The 20,727-nt window shown below is 45.6% G+C and overlaps 1 protein-coding gene across 1 annotated transcript in view; it reads left to right on the top strand.

The window, feature by feature from the left end:
• Gsr (glutathione-disulfide reductase) overlaps window positions 1–20,727 on the top strand; it is a 32,933-nt gene that overhangs the window by 9,059 nt on the left and 3,147 nt on the right. Inside the window, exons 5-12 of the mRNA XM_057752920.1 lie at window positions 3,088–3,235; window positions 5,563–5,617; window positions 8,924–9,023; window positions 10,463–10,549; window positions 12,416–12,574; window positions 16,661–16,772; window positions 18,593–18,724; window positions 20,556–20,689. Of these exons, the coding sequence (XP_057608903.1) occupies window positions 3,088–3,235; window positions 5,563–5,617; window positions 8,924–9,023; window positions 10,463–10,549; window positions 12,416–12,574; window positions 16,661–16,772; window positions 18,593–18,724; window positions 20,556–20,689 (927 nt within the window). The remainder of the gene's footprint in view (window positions 1–3,087; window positions 3,236–5,562; window positions 5,618–8,923; window positions 9,024–10,462; window positions 10,550–12,415; window positions 12,575–16,660; window positions 16,773–18,592; window positions 18,725–20,555; window positions 20,690–20,727) is intronic.

Raw genomic sequence — 20,727 nt, 5'->3', positions numbered from 1 at the left:
TGAACTTGGCCAAGGAGCCGTAGAGGAGGCACCAGATCTGACCAGACAAAAATGCAGCCTTGGATATGTCTTCCTATTTCTTTTTTGGTTTCTCTGTGTGTAGCCCTGTCTATCCTGGAACTCACTCTGCAGATCAGGCTGGCCTCGAACTTACAGAGATCCCCCTGCCTCTGCCTCCCAAGTGCTGGGATTAAAGGTGTGCACCACCCTTGTCCGGCCGTGTCTTAATACTTCTATACTTTTTTCTGTTACTCATTTGAAGCTGACTTTACTGATCAGGAGCCTTTGATCCAGTAGGCCAGTCTCTATCTACAGAGAGCAGACAGGGTATGCCAGGTCTGTAACGACAATACAAGAGTGCTTGGGTGGTCGGAGCTGAGCCAGCGGCTTGCTGGTGCTGATCTTGGATGGTCGGAGCAGGGCAGGCGGCTTGCTGGTGCTGATCTTGGATGGTCGGAGCAGGGCAGGCGGCTTGCTGGTGCTGATCTTGGATGGTCGGAGCAGGGCAGGCAGCTTGCTGGTGCTGCTCTTTCCCCTTGGGCAGAACAGCTGTGGCGGCGGCTAACCTGTCCTATGTCAGTGAGTGCTCACCCCTATTTATACATCTGAATTCTTTTGAAGCTGTCCCAGACTCTCGTGGATTCTCGCCACCCAGGTCTCCCCTCATGTGTGTATCTTCAGTAGCTCTGTCCCTTCAGTTAAATCAGGAGAGAGGGATGTTTAGGACAGTGTGCTGGCCAAAGCCAGGAGCACATGCTCAAAACCCAGTGTCCATCCTTTGCTGAGAACAGCTTCTCCAGACTGGATTCAGAAATAGAACTTTGTAAGTAAATTCTTATCAAGAAAATTCTGCAGAGGTGTATTTGCCTACAGCAAGTGTTTGTCCTCTGTCCCTCTCTCCCGATACCTTTTCTAAATTAAAGATTTATTTTTGCTTATACGTATATGTGTATGTATGTGTGCAGATGCCCATAGGGGCAAAGACAGTGTTTGATCCCCTGGAGCCACAGGTACAAGCAGTTGTGAGCCACCTGACGTAGGTGCTAGGCTCTAAGTCTGGATCCTCTGGAAGAGCAGCCAGGCCCTCTTAACCACAAAACCATCTGTCCAGCACCCATCCCCTTATGTAGAGCTTAGAATGTAGCCTTGACTGGCCTGGTGCTCACTGTGCAGAACTCACAAAAATCTTTGTACCTCTGCCTCTTGAGTGCTAAGACCAAAGGCATGTGCCATGGCCAGCTGCTATTGGAATTTCTTTAAGGTAGCTAACTAAATTTTAGAAAAAAGATGGGCTTACGAGATGGCTCACAATTAAGAACACTGGCTGCTTTTCCAGAGGACCCAAGTTTTGTTCTCAGTCACCCACATGGTGGCTAACAGCTATGATTTCAGACCCGGGGGATCTCATGCTGTCCTCTGGCCTCTGCAGGACACTTTGCATGTGTGGCATACATGCATGCATGCAGCAAAACACCCCAACCCACAAAATAAAAATAAATAAATCTTTACCAAAAAAAAAAAAAAAACCCGCAGGAAAATTACTGAGATATCAGCATTTCTCCAGAACTTAGGATTGGTGTGTGGTGGGTGGAGTTCACTCCAACCTTGTGATAGGCTAGAGCTGGTAGAAGGTTCAACAGCGAAAGGAACTTGGATGCTGTGTCCCAGGCAGTGCAAACCTTCTCCTCACTATTAAGTGTGCTGTCACCACTCAGCCCTTTTTCTCCCAAGGAGTACTCACTGCCCCCCAAGAAAGGCTGTTAGTAATGCTCTTGGGTTTGGCATTAGTTTAAATTCAGTTCATTAAGCCAGGCACCTGCAAGAACAGGCCTGTAAGGGAGGTTAGCAGGGAGGAAAGAGTTCAGAACTAGGCATGCCGCAAAACGCCGACTCGTTCCTTTGTGTGAGCACACTTACGTGGCTCCATTAGCCTTTCATCATCCACCTTTGTGTGCCAGGACATAGGTCACAGCCAGCTGGAGTTTGCTGGCAGGCCTCGGATTGACCCCTTGTACAGACAGGGTTCCCCTCGGCAGGTCAAGCATTAGTGCCCTCGGAATTTCCACGGTAGAGCGTCTCTGTGGAGTTTGTTGTTTTTAGTAGCTTTCCTCCCACCAAAGAAAGCAAAAGGTTGCCTCTTTGTTGGCCAGAGTATTCCTCGGGCGTCTTTCCCCTTTATTTGTCCCTTGTCCTCCCCTGGCATGTCATTTTTAGTGTCTTTTCAATGTGAGGAAGGAAGACTTTCACCTTCAGCTCTTGGAATCAAAGATGCTGTCTCTTTCCTTGGAGTGGCTTAGCATGGGTTTTGTTCTCTTGCTCCTGACTTGAGGTAGCACCGTTACTTCTTGTTATTCACGTCCAGCATGAACGGGCGGTGAGCTCTCCTGGGTATCAGTTACTAGTCAGCAGGTCTAAGAATGTGAGCAACAGAATCCATCTTACTGTTTAGAAATCCCAAATCAAAATCTTGTGGTGTACAGTAGCACTCGCCTATAATCCCAGCAGTGAAAGGCCAAGGCAGGAGGATTCCCACTTCAAGGAAAACTTGGTCTGCAAGAGACAGGTGCCTGAGTTTTTTGTTGTTGTTGTTGTTTGGTTGGCTTTTTGTTTGTTTGTTTGTTTGCCTTTTGAGACAGAGTTTCTCTGTAGCTATCAAACTTGTCCTGGAACTAGCTCTTGTAGACAAGGCTGACCCCAAACTCACAGGGATCCACCTGCCTCTGCTGAGACTAAAGGTGTCTGAGCTTTGTAATCCTAAAACTCGGGAAGTAGAGGCAAAAGAACCAGGATTTTTGAGGTCATCCATTACTACATAATTGAACTGGAGCCTAGCCTAGATTATTTTTTTGGTGAAGTAAGGAGCTGATGTATTAGGCAGCTAGATATTTTTTGAGATGGGTTTCCTGTACTTCAAACTGCCCGTGAACTTGCTATATAGCCAAGGATGACCTTGAGTAAGTGCCTGATCCTCCTGCCTCCTCCCAAGTGCAGGATTCTAGGAGAGCACCACCCCTCCCCAGCAGGTGTGCTTTTTGTGTGTTTGCTTTCTAAGTCTTACAACTGCTGATGACAGCGTTCCCTCCCCAGTCCCACATAGAAATCATCCACGGCTATGCAACATTTGCAGACGGTCCTCAGCCCACCGTCGAGGTCAACGGGAAGAGGTATACTGCCCCTCACATCCTGATTGCCACAGGTGGTGTGCCCACAGTTCCTCAGGAGAGCCAGATCCCAGGTGAGTCTTCCAGAGGCCAGTGTGGTCAAAGAGTTTATATGGCACATCATGGGATCGGCCTGGGCTGGTTCTGCCTGAGAAAGGCCAGGAAAGAAGGTCCTAAGTCTAACTAAGTGGTCATTATTATTTCATTTAGCTCAGGAATCAGGAAGAGAAACCATGAGAGCTGCAGCTTTTTGCTCCTGGGATGGCAGAGTGCTGGGGCTGTCAGACAAATGATTATTTCTAAGATTTAATATACAGTAACTATTCGAGAGAACTATTATAAAAAGAACCGCTTTCCCCATTGCAAGTTTTTATTTCTTTTTTTTTCTTCTTTTTTAGATTTATTTATTTTTTATGTTGACAGTGGTCTGCCTGCATGTCTGCCTGCAGGCCAGAAGAGGGCACCAAATCTCACTACAGATGTTTGTGAGCCACACCATTTGGTTGCTGGGAACTGAACTCAAGACCTCTGGAAGAGCAGCTGGTGCTTTTTTAACCGCTGAGCCATCTCTCCAGCCCCAAGTTTTTGTTTCTTATATAGCCATGTATAAAAGATAAACTAGCCATGACTCTCTGAGGTGGTTCTATCTGCCTGTGTGTTGGGCTAAGAGCTAGGAATGAATCCTGAATGAATGGCCATAGTCACTCTTACGATGCATTGGTCATTCTTTCCCCCACGTAATACCGGGAGAGTCAGTGGGTGCTAAAGACATCTCTGAAGGATTCTCAGCCAGGCCAGTCAGTTTGACAGCCTAGAATTGGGTTATGATGGACTCAGGGAGACCCATTACTTTGTCACTTTGGCAACTGTAGCCGGTCATTGTCGGCTTGTACAGGGCGAGGAGATCTCTGTGGTGTCCACAAGCTAAGTTGGCAGTGACTGGATGAGGAGAGACTTTGGAGGCTGACTCCTAGTCTGCAGGAGGTGGAAGACAGTTCTGAATTGGTGTTCTCACCAGCAATACGGTGGGAGATTCTCAGCCCCATTGTGTAGGCATCTGCTGAGCCCCCCTCCTGGATTCAGGGGAACAGGCTAAAGACAGCCCACGAAAGGTCAGGCGCTGTACATCTCCAACTTAAAGACCAAGAGCAACTTGGGGAGGGAAAGACGGGATCATTTCATCACACGGGTTACAGTCCCTCATCAAGGGAAGTCAGGGCAGGAACTTCAAAGCAGGAACCTGGAGGCAGGAACTGACCTGGTTTGCTTCCCACGGCTTGTTCAGCCTGCTTTCTTAAACAACCCTAGCACCACCTGTCCATATCGATCAAGAAAATACCCTATAGACATATTATCAATTCTGAAATTTAAAATCAGAACTCTGGTCTCCCAGGTCTCAGAGGAGGGGAACTTGTGGAAAGGAAATTATAAAGCAAGACAGATGTAAATGTGGAACTGGATTAGCTGAAGAGGAAATCAACACTGCTACTGTATGTGTAGTCTTGGAGAAGAAAGACAAGGTGGAAGCCAGGTGTGATAGCACAAGCCTTTAATCCCAGCGCCTGAGCGTCAGGGGCAGCTGATCTCTGTGAGTTGATCTACATAGTTTAAGTTCCAGGGTAGCCAGTGTTGTTCCCATCACATCCAGGTACCACAGTCATCAGCATTCAGGCAGGATGCTTAGTCACCCCAGGCATTAGCATTTCCGGGTCCCACGGCCACACATGCACCATCAGCATTCAGGCAAACTGCCTAGTCATCCTAGGGCCTTGCGCCCTATGTGATCTATGATCTGTGTGCAACACTGCCATGTAATCTGATCTGTGCATGACGTGGCTATGCACATGCGGTAAACGGCCTTTAAAAAGCGGAAGCAGCCACTCCACTTCTCGTCACGTTGCTTCCAGACCGGCCAGTGCACCCCACCTTTTCCCTTCTCTTATTAATAACTACTCTTAGAGCTACGACAACGGACAGGGAAATCTGCATTTACTTATCTGCATTGTTGTTCATTACTTGGGATAAATGTAAAATCTACTACTACAGGAAGACGTTCTCTCAGTAGCCGTCTAACAAGCTTTCAAGACATAGTGCATTGGCTGAGAGAGTGTTTGGTTCTTGGATAGCTTGTGTTTTGTCCAGGCAGGGCGGCTTATACCCCAAATTCCCAATGCTCATGAGGCTGAGGCAGGAGGATTGCCATGAGTTTGATACCAGCCTGGGCTGCATAGTTAAATCCCAGGTCAGCCCAGATGACAATGTGTAACCCTTTCTTAGCCCTTGCTAAAAATGTAAGGCTAAACGTATGTTTATATTACCACTTTGTGGTCTTTTTCAACATAGGTGCCGTAAGGTTAAGTAGTGTGTCCCTTTTACCACCGTGTGGTGTTTTTCTCCATAGGTGCCAGCTTGGGAATGACCAGTGACGGGTTTTTTCAGCTGGAGGACCTGCCTAGGTAAGCAGATATGACGTCCGGATTCCTGCCTCCCTCTCCTGTGATCTAGTGCTCTTCCTTTTCTGCCCAGCCTCCCTTCCTCCCTTGTCTTTCTCTGTTGCCCAGTTCGTCTTGAACGGTCTCAGTTGACTCATCTGCCTCAGCACGATCTACCCTGACGTGTTTTTAGGCTTCGCAGATATGATGACAGTGACCATGCCTCCAGAAATAGCCATGACTCAGTAGTGTTTGGATGATAATGTCAGTCATTTCAGTCCCACCCTCGAGCAAGCTCCATTATAGATATTTTCCCATTATATATTTTAGAGCTACTTAATAAACTTTTATTAGTATGAATACAACCTTAATGAATGAAGTCATTCATGCTATAAAGAAAAGACTCTGGGAACAAAAGGAAATGAGCTTCCAGTTGAGCTGGGCGTGGTGCCTTTGCTCGAATCATAGTTTCTTGGGAGGCTAGAGTGGAGAATGGCTGGAAGCTAGGTGTTCCAGACTAGGCTAAATAACCTAGAGAAACCTATCTCAAAAAAGAACGTCCAATCAGGCCGTGGTGGCTCACACCTTTAATCTTAGCACTTGGGAGGCAGAGGCAGGCGGATCTCTGTGAGGTCGAGGCCAGCCTGGTCTATAAGAGCTAGTTCCAGGACAGACTCCAAAGCTATAGAGAAACCCTTTCTCAAAAAACAAAACAAAACAAAAAGAACATCCGGTTGTGGCATTGTACTCCTGCAGCACTTGGAAGGCTGAGGCAGGAGGATAGCTTTGCTATATAGTAAGTTCAAGGCCAACCTGCGCTTCATTGATTGTCCCTTTCCCCAAAGCTATCTTTTTCTTGGGTGATTTCTTTTTTTATTTCTTTTCCTCTTTAAATCAAATTATAGTCTTGGAAATCCTGTAGGTGAGGTCCCAGTGCACCACGTGATTCTGGTTTTGCCCTCAAAGGACTTATGGCTGGGTGGGGGCACCTTGACCCCCTCTGGAAGGCTTGTGGTATTGGTTCTCGAGGCTTCAGGAGGTAGAAAGGGGTGGCTTTGGGGGTGTGAAAGTGTGGGAAGTCGTGTTTGATTTATACTGCGGTGGCAGGAGGTGGGGATGAAGTTGCCCGCCCGTGGGAGCCAAGGGACACGTTGGTTTCTTGCAGTTCTCAGAAGCAAAACTGTGCGACGGCTGTTATGCCCAAGTTAACTGTCCCCAAAAAAGAAACTCCATAGAACCAGATTCTGATGTAAAGCACAAGAGGGTTTTTAATATTCAAACTCAAGTTTGGAGCACACCTCCAGCACACCAAGGCAGTGTGAGGAAAGTACATCTTTTACAGGGGAAACGCCTTAATCGGGATTTCATGTCCTGTTGTCTTGGGATTGGGTAAGGAGTACATAGGATGAGGTAGTTTCTGAAACCATTGGTCAGTTTTCGGGTGTGAAAACCCTAACAAAGAGCCATTAATAACTTCAAGGACAGGATACTTCCTAGGAACATCTGGACCTCGTTAAATTTTATGGCCCCCACTCCCTAGCTCCTTAATTGCCTATTTTCAGGGTATCCGTTCAAATTCTGCTATCACAACACATTTCTGGAGTTGAGATTGGTCCCCCACTCATTTTATGGCTTAAGATGAAGCCCCTTCTTTAAAATGGAGTTTGCAAAGTCAGGTCCTCACGATGGCAACCTGTCCTTTTGCCCTGAATGCTCCCCCTCCCCATAAAAGATGCCCACCTCTCAGGAAACCACCACTTTCCACCTTCAACTGCTCAGTCCTCTCTGACCAGTTTCAGGATACATTTCTTTCTTTAGGAATTCTTCATGGGCCAGGCCTTTCGGTTTGGATTTATAATCCCAGCTACTCTAGAGGTTGAAGCTGTAGAATTGCAGATTCATTCAAGGCCCGTTGGGCTGTTGAACAAATTTAAAGCCAGCTTTGGCCACTTGGCCAGGCCAGTCTTTAGACTTTTTTTGGGGAGGGGGGGGTTGGAGATACAGCTAGGTGGCAGAGGCATGTCTGGTATGGAAAGGGCTTTGGGTTCACCCCTGTCAGCATCAACAAAAAAGACCCTTTGAAAGAGGGCAGAAACTGTTACCCATCTTGTCTAGTGTAGGACCTAGTACAGTGTAGGACTTCAGTGTCCAGAAAAGAAAGAGAAGGAGGGAGAAGAAAGGAGAAAAGCAAAAGTGGGGTGTGGGTGTGGGAGACTTATGGAAAGGAAGGGGTTGGCGTGGGAATGAGAGATGGAGATGCAACTGGAGCCGTTTCATGGGATTTGAGGAGTATGGAAGATTCCAGTCATGCTCAGGATTTTAGGGTAACAGGGTCCTCACTGGTCATTTGCAGCCGATTGAGTTCTTTAGCCTTTAGCCAGGCCAGGAAGCCTCTGTAGGCTGCCGTGTCTACGGAAAGTACTGGAAGACAGTTCCTTGTTCTTTGGAGCAGTAAGGGGGCATGTTGGAGCCTTGGAAAACCTGTAGCAGAAATCACTCTCTGGGGCTGTTAGGCTCTACGCCTCAGCCTGGAAGTCAGCCTGAAGCAACTGGGTTTCTCCTGCGCTGATCCAGGCATTCAAGCATTTCACTGGAGCTTAAATTCTTTTGTTAAACCAAAATGTATTCAGGGAGCTGAGTTCAACTGCAGCCTGGGCCACCCAGATGCTGGGATTACCGGCATGAGCCACCATGCCTGACTTCAAATGGCTTTCTTAAATTGGCCTTTGATCGTGCTACAAGGATTAATAGAGCCGAGTAAAGATTGAGGATAAATACCCAGCCCAGAAAATAATGGTGCTGTTAGATTTATGTATGGAAATTGGAAGGGGTTTAGGACCAGTCTCATCTACTATGTATTGGTCAACTGATACACAGAGACTATCTTCAATGAATGAATGAATAAGTAAATGAATGAAAATAGGACATAAACATATGTCAAATAAAAATAGCTTTCTTTTTTGGGGAGTGGGGGAGAGGGTGGTACTAGAACTCACTTTGTAGACCAGGCTAGCCTTGAACTCAGAGAGATCCACCTGCCTCTGCCTCCCGGGTGCTACCACCACCCAGCAAAATATCTTTTGTGGGGGAGAATTCTGTTTTGTTCTCTTTGAGAATAATGACTCACTTTGTAGCTCTGGGTACCCTGGAACTCATACAGGCTGCCGCCTCCAGATGCGTGGGATTGCAGGTGCATGTCACCACGTTATTCTTAAAATGTTAGCTGTTGGGAGAACTGAGCAGAGAGGCTGAGGGAAGCATGCTAACCTGTACCTCTGAAGCCATTCCAAAGTCAGTTTCCAAGACTGGCCCCCTTTGCTCTCGTCTCAGGCGCAGTGTCATTGTGGGTGCGGGCTACATTGCCGTGGAAATAGCTGGCATCCTCTCCGCCCTGGGCTCCAGGACGTCGCTTATGATAAGGCACGATAAGGTAAGTCCCATCTCCTCTTCGTCCTTTTTTTTTCCTAATTAGAGGAGAACTTTTCCAATGTTTTAGAAACTAGGTATCGGGCTGGAGAGATGGCTTAGCGATTAAGAGCACTGGCTGCTCTTCCAGAGGTCCTGAGTTGAATTCCCAGCAACCACATGGTGGCTCACAACCACCTGTAATAAGATCTGGTGCCACCTTCTGCCCTGCAGGGATGCATACAGGCAGAACATTGTGTGCATAATAAATAAATCTTTAAAAAAAATGAAAACTAGATATTAACTAATTTTTAAATTTTAATTGAATTTATTATTATGTACATATGATATGTACGTGTGAGTGTGGATGGGCTTACACCATGCTGCCTGTGACCGCAGATGGCAGTCATGGTGGCTTAATCAGGAAACTGAGCATTCAGCCACAGACAAAGCAGAGAGAGTGTGAACTGGAAGTATCCTGAGGCTTTACATGCTCAGAGCTGGCCCTCCAGCAAGGCTTCACCTCTTAAGCCACCCCCCACCCGCCCCTACTCCTCCCTAAACATCGCCTCCAGTTGGAGACCAAGCCTTCAAACATCTGAGCCTCATTCAAAGCACTGCAAATGGGATGGTCTGGCTTGGCTCCTGTAGGCAAACATTCTTCAAAATCAAACGTTCTGATACAGTACAATCCAGAGGTACACTAATTTGACTCTTCCATGCTAGGGAGTGATGATAGAGATATGTCATGGGACCATATAGTTCTATAAGGACCATAGGCTTTGTATGTGCAGTAAAAACACCGCAGGTCAGAACATAAAGTTTGTCTTCAATCTGACCTTTAATGGTCACTGGCATTAAGTGGTATGTGCCGTATGGCATCCATGGCATAGGGAAGTCGCAGTGTGCAGTGTGGTGGGCCCTGCCAGGAGCTCTTTAGTATACTCGGTATACATTTGGTTCTGGATGAAGTTTCTGTCACTGTGTGTTCAGAAACTTCTTATTGTTGCCAAATTTTTATGTCCCGCCCTCCCCCGCCCCCCATTCACTTCTACAGCTAGTTTAAAATGCTGGATCTCTCTGACATTTCTCACAGGATAATTGAGGAAGCCTTCTTGTAGACTAGAGGGAAAGCCAGCCCTGCTGCACGAGAATTTCCCTAGGTTCTGCAAAAAAGAAAAAAGAAAAGAATAGGAGAGGAGCGTGAAGATGGTAGAAGTCTGACTGCTCATTTTTCAGAACTCTAAAATAGATGTAGATGAAACCAGAGACAGTAGAGACACTGGTGCTGACGTAGGCAAAGAGAGGGTCTAATAAACTCCGCCCCAGCGCGAGCATGCGTGAAGGTGATCAGAGGCGGGATCATAGAGGATTGGAGCTGCTTTCCGAAGTCCGTGCTATGACTTTAATCAAGTTTCATTTCTTTCCCCACACCCGGCTCTCTGCCGCCATGTTGAAATGCAGGTCCTCAGGAACTTTGACTCGCTCATCAGTTCCAACTGCACCGAGGAGCTGGAGAACGCAGGCGTGGAGGTGCTGAAGTTCTCACAGGTATGTGGCCATAGCTAAGGGTAGACCCCAGGGTCCTGTGTGCTCAGTGCTGCAAACTCACACTTCCTCTGCTGCAGCTTAGCCTGCTTCTGCCTGATTCCACGGGCCAATTCCTTCCTTCCTCTCTCTTTCCTTTAATGTATAGGGATGGAGATATGGGTAGCTGTGAACGGCCATTTGGTTGCTGGGAACTGACCCTGGGTCCTCTGTGAGCAGCCAGTGCTTGTAGCCTCTGAGCCATCTCTCTAGTAGCGTGTGCTCCCCCATCTCACCCTGTTTGGATATGTTTGTGTTTTGTAGTGAATGGTTGTTGGTTGTTCTTTTGGTGATTTTTTTGTTTTGTTTTTCGAGAAAGGGTTTCTCTGTAGCTTTGGAGCCCGTCCTAGAACTAGCTCTTTTAGACCAGGCTGGTCTCAGACTCACAGAGATTCGCCTGCCTCTGCCTCCTGAGTGGTGGGATTAAAGGTGTGCGCCACCATCTCCCGGTTTGAATGGTTGTTTTTTTTTTGTTGATTGATTGTTTGTTTGTTTGTTTTAAGTGGTCATGCTATGGGGTCTTGCTTTGCACTCCAGGTTAGTCTTGAACTCATGTGGTTCCTGCCACAGCCTCCCAAGAACTAGCATTATAAATGTGCACTGCCACACCTGCCTCTGCCAGAATGTTTTCTTTTTTAAAAATCAGTAATTCATATTAATGAAGTCAAGATTTAGAAAAAGAACAAGCTGGTAGTTGAACTTAGAGCTGAAAGTTTTAGTTTTTCGAGGCAGGGTTTCTCTGTGTAGCCCTGGTTCTCCCCAAACTAGCTCTGTAGACCTGGCTGCCTTCCAGCTCACAGAGATCCACCTGCCTCTGCCTTCTGAGTATTGGGATTAAAGTTGTGCGTGTGTTACCACCTGGCTAGAACTGAAACCTTTTTTTTTTTTTTTTTTTTTTTTTTGGAAACAGGGTTTTTCTGTAGCTTTTGGAGCCTGTCCTGAAACTCTCTCTGTAGACCAGGCTGGCCTCAAACTCACAGATCCTCCTGTCTCGGCCTCCTAAATACTGGGATTAAAGGCGTGCGCCACCACCACCCAGATGATATGGTGATTAAGTTTGCTGTCATGAATCACCAGCTCATACAGACCTCCTGGTTACTGCTGGGCTAGCCTTGGCTGTCCTGGAACTCTGTCTTATGTTCTCATCCCATCCTCCACCTCGACACCTTGCCCTTCAGGACCCTTTTGCTGCAGGTTCAAGTCCGGACCGAGCATGAGCCTGTGGGGGCTGTTTTCATACAAACCATCATGTATGCGCAGTGTTCCTAGTCATTGGAAGAGTAAACAAAGAATCAAAGAGACAGGATTGGCTCTGGGCAGTTTAGTGTCCTTGGCCTTTGACTGAAATTTAATACCTGTTTGAACAATAAGTAATGTCACTAAAAATTCTAGCTGGGATATAATTGCCCAAACTTGTAATCCCAGCACTCAGGAATCTGGTACAAAAATATTGATATGAATTTGAGGTCAGTCTGGGCTATAGATTGAGATCTGGTCTCAAAAAAATAAATAAAACCCACAAAAAATTCTGTTTTACTAAGCCTAGTGGCTTAGGTGTGAACTCTCAGCCACTTAGGAAGCTGAAGCAGGAGGATCATAAGTTTAAGGCCTGTCTGAACAACAGAGTAAGCTTAAGGCCATAATGGGCGATTTAGTGAGATCCCATTCCAAAATAAGTAACAAGAGGGTAGGATGTAGCTCGGTGGTTGCCTGGCGTGAGTGGAGCCCTAGGTTCAGTCCCGGTGCTGGGAGAAAATTCTTTGCTTTCATGCTACCCTCACCGTATTCCTGACATATATACTTAACACGCTTTTTCTTTTTTTTAAATAGGTTAAAGAAGTAAAGAAAACAACATCCGGCTTGGAACTTCAGGTAGTTACTGCGGTTCCTGGTAGGAAACCCACTACAACTGTGATTCCAGATGTTGACTGCCTGCTCTGGGCCATTGGACGGGACCCAAATTCTCGGGGCCTGAATCTAAATAAAGTGGTAAGCTGACTCGGTCTACCCTGTGTAGGCTTGTCTCCCGATTGCCCCGTGACCTTTTGCACACCCATCCACGGGCTTTCCTGTGTAGTCTTCCATCTCCCCATAGCCCCGTGACCTTTTGCACACCCATCCACGGGCTTTCCTGTGTAGTCTTGTCTCCCCATAGCCCCGTGACCTTTTGCACACCCATCCACGGGCTTTCCTGTGTAGTCTTCCATCTCCCCATAGCCCCGTGACCTTTTGCACACCCATCCATGGGCTTTCCTGTGTAGTCTTCCATCTCCCCATAGCCATGTGACTTTTTGCACACCCATCCGTGGGCTTTGTCATCTGGTCAGGGCTTTTTGCTCTGGAATATCTCTCCTCTCTAGTGTCTTCACCCCAGGTCAGGTATCTGGTTATATTGGAGGGGTCTGATCCAGATCATCCAGCCATTTCCTGACTTGCTTCCTTTTTGCAGACTTGTAAATGCTAGGATTTTGGGTATGCACCCCACCTTCCCTCCCACTTCCTGTTCCTCCATCTTTCTCTCCTTCCTTCTCTTCCTCTCTTCCTTCTTTTCCTTTCTTCTTGGCAGTAGTAAGAATTGAATTATGGTCTCCTATATATGCTAATTTTGGGTCTCCCACACATGCTAAGTTACGATTTCCCACATGTGCTAAGTTAGGGTCTCCCACACATGTGCTAAGTTAGGGTCTCCCACACATAGTAATTTAGGGTCTCCCACACATGCTAAGTTAGGGTCTCCCACACATGGTAATTTAGGGTCTCCCACATGTGGTAATTTAGGGTCTCCCACACATGCTAAGTTAGGGTCTCCCACATATGCTAATTTAAGGTCTCCCACACGTGGTAATTTAGGGTCTCCCATACATGCTAACCAAGTACTCTACCACTGACTGTAATCCTAGCCCTCCTTTTCCTTCTTTTTCTTTTTTTAAAGATGTGGTCTCACAAAATTACCTAGGCTAGCCTTGAACTCAGTCTGTAGCCCAGGATGGCCTTGCAGTTTTCCTGCTTCAGCCTTCCAAATAGCTGGAGTTACAGATCTGTACCACAGGTCCCGTATTTATTTGTTTATTTGACTTTTGAGACAGGATTTTTTATAGTACAGGCTAGCCTCATTTTCAATAGGGAACTGAAAATGACCTTGAACTTCTGATCCTCCTACCTCCACTTCCCAACTACTGGGATTCTAGTCGTGAGCCACTATGCCTGGAGCCTTCAACACTTTAATGAATAAAATATCTAGGGAGGGGGTTGTCTTATTTTCAATCTTCAATGAAATTTAATGAAAACTCACTATTCATAATAATAAAACTAGTTTCTGAGCCTTTCATCTTTAATAGGTAACTTGTGTTTGTGCAGATGGAATGTTTTTAGGTTCTGTGTTTAGCTAGATTTGCTGAATTATTTTTATTGCGTTTATTTATTTGTGAGAGGGTATTCTGTGCTATAACACCCGTGTGGCGGTCAGAGAACAACTTACAGAGCTCCATTCTTTCCTTCCACCATGTGGGTCCTGGGGATCGAACTCTGGTCCTCAGGCTTGTCAGCAAGCACTTTAACCCACTGGGCCATCCTGTCCGTCCTGTGTGGTGAATGTCTCTCCCCCTCCTACTCTTTTTTATTTGCTGAATTTGAAAAATTGTTTTTGGTAAACTAAGTAATGGATTTTGTTGTTGCATCCTCATATGGATGTGTGGTTGTACTAGATTCTAATTCATGCCCCTCCACCGACCTCGCCCCTCCACTGACCTCACCCCTCCACTGACCTCACCCCTCCACTTCTTTCCTCTCAGTTCCCATCCTTATTTGTTGACTCTGTGTGTATATGTTGGTGTGTGTGCATGTGTGTGCATGCACGCTTGCTTTGCATATAATGGCCAGAGACTGACATTAGTGTTTTCCTCAATTGCTCTATAGCACATTTTTTGAGTCTATCCTTGAGCCTATAGCATGCCAGTTGGGCTAGACTGGCTGGTTAGCAGCCCCAGGGATAGTTTTGTCTCCGCCTCCCCATCTCTGTGATACTGCTGTACCTGACTTTTCCGTTGGCATTGGGGATTGAACTCAGGTCATCTTGCTTGCCCAGTGAGTTCCTCACTCACATACAGAGCCATCTTCCTAACTCCAGCTTTGAATTCCTTATCCTCCTGACTCTACTTCCAAGTACTGGGATTGCACTGATACTGGGGATCAAACCCAAAGCTTCAAGCATGCTAGACAAGTACTCTTCCCCAGCTCATTAATTCACTGGTACTCTACCAAGCTATTTCCCCAGCTCATTATTTCCTGAATTTTTAAGCAATGAGGTAGAAACGAAGGTTCCTTCTCACCTTATGAAAAGCTGAGCTCGGTCTGTCGTAACACAAACTGGATGGCTGCTGTGTGCCAAGTTGTGTCAGTGATTACTCATCCAGTAAATCCTGCTGGTAACTGAAGGGTGAGGAGACCAAGACACAGGATTAATAGATACTTCACCAGGCCAGGAGCCCGATGGAGTAGGAATTCAGCCCCGCTCACCACTGTGTTTTAGAGGCCAAGCTAAACTCATTTGCAATAGAAGCCCGAGTGTGTGTAGCTAAATAGACACCTATGTGAAATTTCATAACTAGTGAGTGACAGAGCTGGGATTCAAGCTTCTCTCTCTCTCTCTCTCTCTCTCTCTCTCTCTCTCTCTCTCTCTCTCTCTCTCTCTCTCTCTCTCTCAGTGATGCTGGGAGCCAGAGCCTGATACATGCTAAACACATGCTCTACCATGGAGCCACATCCCAGCTCCAAATATTGTATTTGTGTGTGTATGTATGTGAACATATAAATAAATTTACTTATTTTTGAGACTGGGTCTCACTGTGTACCCAGGACTAGCCCAGAACTGGCTAAGTAGACCAGGCTATTCTCGAACTCAGTGGCTGCTCGTCAGCACTGTGCTTCTCTGCCGAAGCCACTGCACTTACCTCTCTGTCTCACACCGGAGCCTTGTGTCGCTCAGATCCGGCAAAGCCGCAGAGTAAGCAGAGCACATCTTGGAGGAAAGACGACTCAACATAAAGGAAGTGTGTTTAGTGTGCAGATAGCACATTTTGGAGTAGAATGCAAACTTGGCTGAGATTTAAAAAAAAAAAAAAAAAAAAAAAGATGGTAACTTGAAAAAAGTGCCTTTGGTGACTGTTTCAGGCTGTGACCCTCTAGTTGACCATTTTAGTTGGGTTTCTATTGCTGTGATAAAATACGATGACCAAAAGCAACTTGGGGAGGAATTGGTGATTTTTTTTTTTTTTTTTTTTTTTTTTTTGGTGGGTTTTCGAGACAGGGTTTCTTTGTAGCTTTGGTGCCGGTCCTGGAACTAGCTCTTGTAGACCAGGCTGGCCTCGAACTCCCAAAGATTCGCCTGCCTCTGCCTCCCGAGTGCTGGGATTAAAGGCATGCGCCCGGCTGGTGATTTTTTTTAAGCTTATAATTTGTAGTCCATTATCCAGAGAACTCAAGGCAGAAACCGGTGTAGAAGCCATGGAGCAGTGCTGTGTGCTTACTGTCTTGTTCCCCGTGCCTTGTTCAGCCTGCTTTCTTCGAGAACCCAGGACTACCTGTCTAGGATGGTACCGCCCCAGTGAGCTGCCCCCACCCACGTCAATCATTAATCAAGAAAATGCCCTCTTACAGGCTTGCCCACAGGCCAATCTGGTAGGAACATTTCCTCAATTGAGGTTCTCTCTTCCCAAGGGCCCCTAGCATTTGTGAAGTTGACAAAGTTTAGTGCTTTTCAAGCACTTCATGAAACAGTTGGCAGGCACTGTTTCAGAGGAGCCCCGCGGGGTATCGAGTAGGGAGGTATGTCTGTTGTTATTCGTTTCCATGCTTACTGGATCATGGATCAGTCTAGTTCCATTAAAAGCACATCAATAGTTTGATAAAACAGTATATATATATGAAGCTCTGGAACTTGTTGACTTGAAGTGGTTCACACGTTGCTGTTAAGTCTTGTGGGTTTTTGAAGCTGCAGGTGTGAAGTGCCGCTGATCTCTGGTTGAGTACCATGACAGATGGCCCCAGTGCTTACCAAGTGTTCCTTTGTGGTTCTAGGGAGTTCAGACCGACGACAAAGGCCATATCATTGTAGACGAATTCCAGAATACCAGTGTCAAAGGCATCTACGCTGTGGGAGATGTCTGTGGGAGAGCTCTTCTCACCCCAGGTAATGCTGCTTTCTTTCTCGGGAAGAAAGGCCCCTGTGCCGTCTAAAGCTGCCCAGTCAAATTCACTTCAGCAAAATTAAAAGCGTTCATGTCTTTGTTATCAAATTGGCATTGAAGTAGATGTAGGCTAGGTATCTCACATTCTCTGAACAAAATTCACTATTCCTCAGAAGACTGTATTTGTTGCTTTTTCTTGTTGCTGACACAAAATACCTGTTAAAAGTAACTTAAGGGTGAAAGGGTTTCCCTTGGCTCCTGGTGTGAGGGATTCCTAGTCCGTCATAGCGGGCAGGGGATGGCAGCAGGAGGAGGAGGAGGCTGCTGGGCACATCGTGTCCACATTCAGGAAGCAGAGAGAAACAGACATTAGTGCTTGGCTTGCTTTGTCCTTTTTCCCTTTTTGATGCCAGCCCGGGGAATGGTGCTCCCCATGTTCAGGGCAGGTCCTCTCTCCACAGTTAAACCACTCTGGAAAAGTCCTCAGATACAGCCAGGGCTGTGTCTCTTAACCAATTCTAAATCCAGCCAAGTTGATGATGAACCATCACAGATTAGCAAATCCTGAGTTCGTAGCTAGAAGATCTTTTGTATAGGCCACCTTCTGAAGACGTCTGTTTAGACAGTTGGCGTTCTCATAGGAGGAAGTGGTCCTGGTGCCAGCAGCTCTAATGTCCTTGTCCTCGCTCCTGTCCCACTCACTTCAGGAGCATATCCAAGGTGTTTGCCACACCCATCTGCTATGTCATTTTCTGCTGTCTCTGAGACCTCACCGGACCCTCCAGATGTCCTAAGGTTTTACCTCAGGGAGCAAGCCCATTTTGTTACACCCCAAATCTTTTTAGCTCTCTTAGGAAGCTCTCTTTCTGTGTAGTTTTAAATCAAAGTGATGCATTTGTGGCACACAATGTGATGTTCTTAAATATTTCCATTTTGAAGAGAACTTAATCAAACCAGTTAACATTTATTACCTTACCTGCTAGCCTCCAACTAACAGAGATCTACCTGCTTCTGCCTCCTGAGTACTGGAGTTAGAGTGTGCATGGCTATGTCTTTTCCCCCAAGACAGGGTTTCTCTGTGTCTGGAACTCGCTCTGTAGACCAGGCTAGCGTCAGACTCAGAGATCCCCCTGCCTATGCCTTGTGAGTACTAGGATTAAAGACATGCGCCCCCACAGCGCAGCTCCTCTCAACAATTTTTACATAAACAATACATCGCATACTCAATTATATGCTTACATTGACAATTGTTACCATGCTGCACAGTGATCTCTTGAACGCCATCATCCTAACTAAAATTCTACGTCCCTTTACAAGACTTGGACAAACAACCTTGTCTCGTCTTGATGTAGGTCTGCTTAGCTTGTCTTAGGGAATAAACTTATAACTGATGCTTTTTTTGAACTCAGGCCCTTTGAGAAGTCATAGGAATAAAAATAGGCTGGCGGAAACAAGCTTTTTAGTGTAAAGGACTCTTACTGAAGTAGAAATGAAAATGTGTCAAGCTGCATCTCGTTCCACAAATTCGTTCCTCATTCCTCCTTCCTACCAGGAAGCCGGTGACCTCATTAAGCAGATTAGCTTCCGGGTGGCTGGGAATGTGGGCGTGCTGCTTTCCTTCACAGGAGAATATGCGGTGACTAACAGTAGTTTTGGACTTGTCACGATGGCAGTGCTGGGTTTTCATCGTGTTGAGGCAGAGGTGATCCTGAACATGGGAGTAATATCTCGTCAGAGCTGCGCCAGATCGGTAAACAGCCGTTGATAGTGTTGCTGTGCTAAAACAAGTAAAGCAAGACTGATTTTTTTTCTATCATTGCAGTTGCGATAGCTGCTGGCCGGAAACTGGCCCATCGGCTTTTCGAATGCAAGAAAGATTCCAAATTGGACTATGACAATATCCCTACCGTGGTCTTCAGCCACCCCCCCATCGGGACAGTGGGGCTCACCGAAGGTGGGTATTTTGAAATGATGTCATTTGTGGTTTCTCGTCTAAACTTTTGTTGGCCAAAATAACTGTGTCCTAAGTTATACCAACCCTTTTGTTTAGTCTGAAGTCATAGTTCTCAAGCAATGAGTACTTGGAGTATTATTTCTGCTGCCCGTATGTCTCTGTGTCCGCTCTCTCTCTCTCTCTCCCCCTCCTCAGTTTTTATATTTATATAAGTTAAAAATAGCCAAAAGAATACGAAGGACTCCTCTGTCCTTATCATTTTTGCATCCTCTATAGCGGTGGTTCTTAGACTCATTTGAGGGGCAGATGACCCTTTCACAGAGGTCACCTGAGACCAATGGAAATAGCAGATATTTACATTATGATTCATAACAGTAGCAAAATTACAGTCGTGAAGTGGCCATGAAAATAATTTTATGAGCATGCCTTTAATCCCAGCACTCGGGAGGCAGAGGCAGGAGGGTCTCTGAGTTCGAGGCCAGCCTGGTCTACAAGAGCTGCTTCCAGTACAGGCTTAAAAAAAAAATCTACAGAGAAACCCTGTCTTGAAAAACCAAAGGGAAAAAAAAAGAAAAAAATTTTATGGTTGCCGGTCACCACAACATGAGGAACTGTGTATTAAAGAGTCGCAATGTCGCAGTGTCGGGAAGGTTGAGAGTCACTGCTGTATACACACCCTACATCTGTGTTTGTTTGGTTTTTGAGACAGGGTTTCTTTGTAGCTTTGGGGCCTGTCCTGGAATTTGCTCTGTAGACCAAGCTGGCCTCAAACTCACAGAAATCCACCTGCCTCTGTCTCCAGAGTGCTGGGATTAAAAGTGTGTGCTACCACTGCCCAGCCTACATCTTATTTTTTAAGAACAAGGGTCTTCACTTACATAAACATAGTTTTTTTATGTAATTAAAAACAAAAGATTTTATCAAGAACAGTTATCAGAAACAGGTTTTAGAATCTTATGTAGTTATCAATAGTTTCTAGACCAGAGAGTTAGGAAAGCTTTATTAAATTTAATCTCTTCAAGTGTATTTTATGGTTATGTGACATAATTGGAAATTGTAAACATACAGGTGGGAATTAATGAAAAGGCTGTAGGGAAACTATTACATTTCTACTGGAAATTACATAGACTTTCTTAACATTTCTGACATACAACTTTTTGTATGGTAGATTCAAAAATTACTACACAGGAAGATTTTTTCATTTTAGAATAATCAAATTTCTGCCACATAGGAAGTTATAAGGAGATGTAATTTAGTAAAAATAGAGCATATGTAGAATAAATTATGGCACCTTTAGGGCTGCATTTTATTAGCATATCTATCAATAGCAATAAAATATTGTACTCATATAAAAATTAAAATATATTACCAATAAATAATTTCAGCAAGACAAATCAAACGATCCAGCAACAAATTACATCAGTAGACAAAAATGAAATCAACAGTTTTTCTTAGGACTCACACAAGGGCATAAACATAATTTTGAGATGGGAAAACTTCAATTAATAAAGTATCATTTAAACTTCAGACGTCATGCATATTTAGCCATCTACCTCAGATATCATTTAGAACACGGTCTCCCACCCACAGTCCAGAGTTCAGTCCAGCACAGTTCATTGTGAGAGTTTGGTCTCTTCATCAGAGACACATTCCTCAGCCATTGTGTGTACGATGTGACATGGACACTTAGTCTGTAGACTGCCCCTTATTTTGGTACAGTTGGCTACTTCCTTCTTGTTTGTTGGTTCAGATGTATTTCTGGACAGTACCCTCTCATATCTCTGTGGAAGAATTTAATTTTTGATTGGTGCCTTTTGAATGTGCATTGTAGATGAAGCTATTCATAAATACGGGAAAGAGAATGTGAAAATCTACTCCACCGCCTTTACCCCGATGTATCATGCTGTCACCACAAGGAAGACAAAATGTGTGATGAAAATGGTTTGTGCTAACAAAGAGGAAAAGGTACTGGGGAAAATGCTCTCTTCTATGTGTTTTGGGGC

This window comes from Chionomys nivalis, chromosome 20 (genome assembly GCF_950005125.1).
Source record: "Chionomys nivalis chromosome 20, mChiNiv1.1, whole genome shotgun sequence".
NCBI classification, from domain to species: Eukaryota; Metazoa; Chordata; class Mammalia; order Rodentia; family Cricetidae; genus Chionomys; species Chionomys nivalis.
Note: the sequence above shows the minus strand (reverse complement) of the source record. Positions and strands in the feature narration are given on the sequence as shown.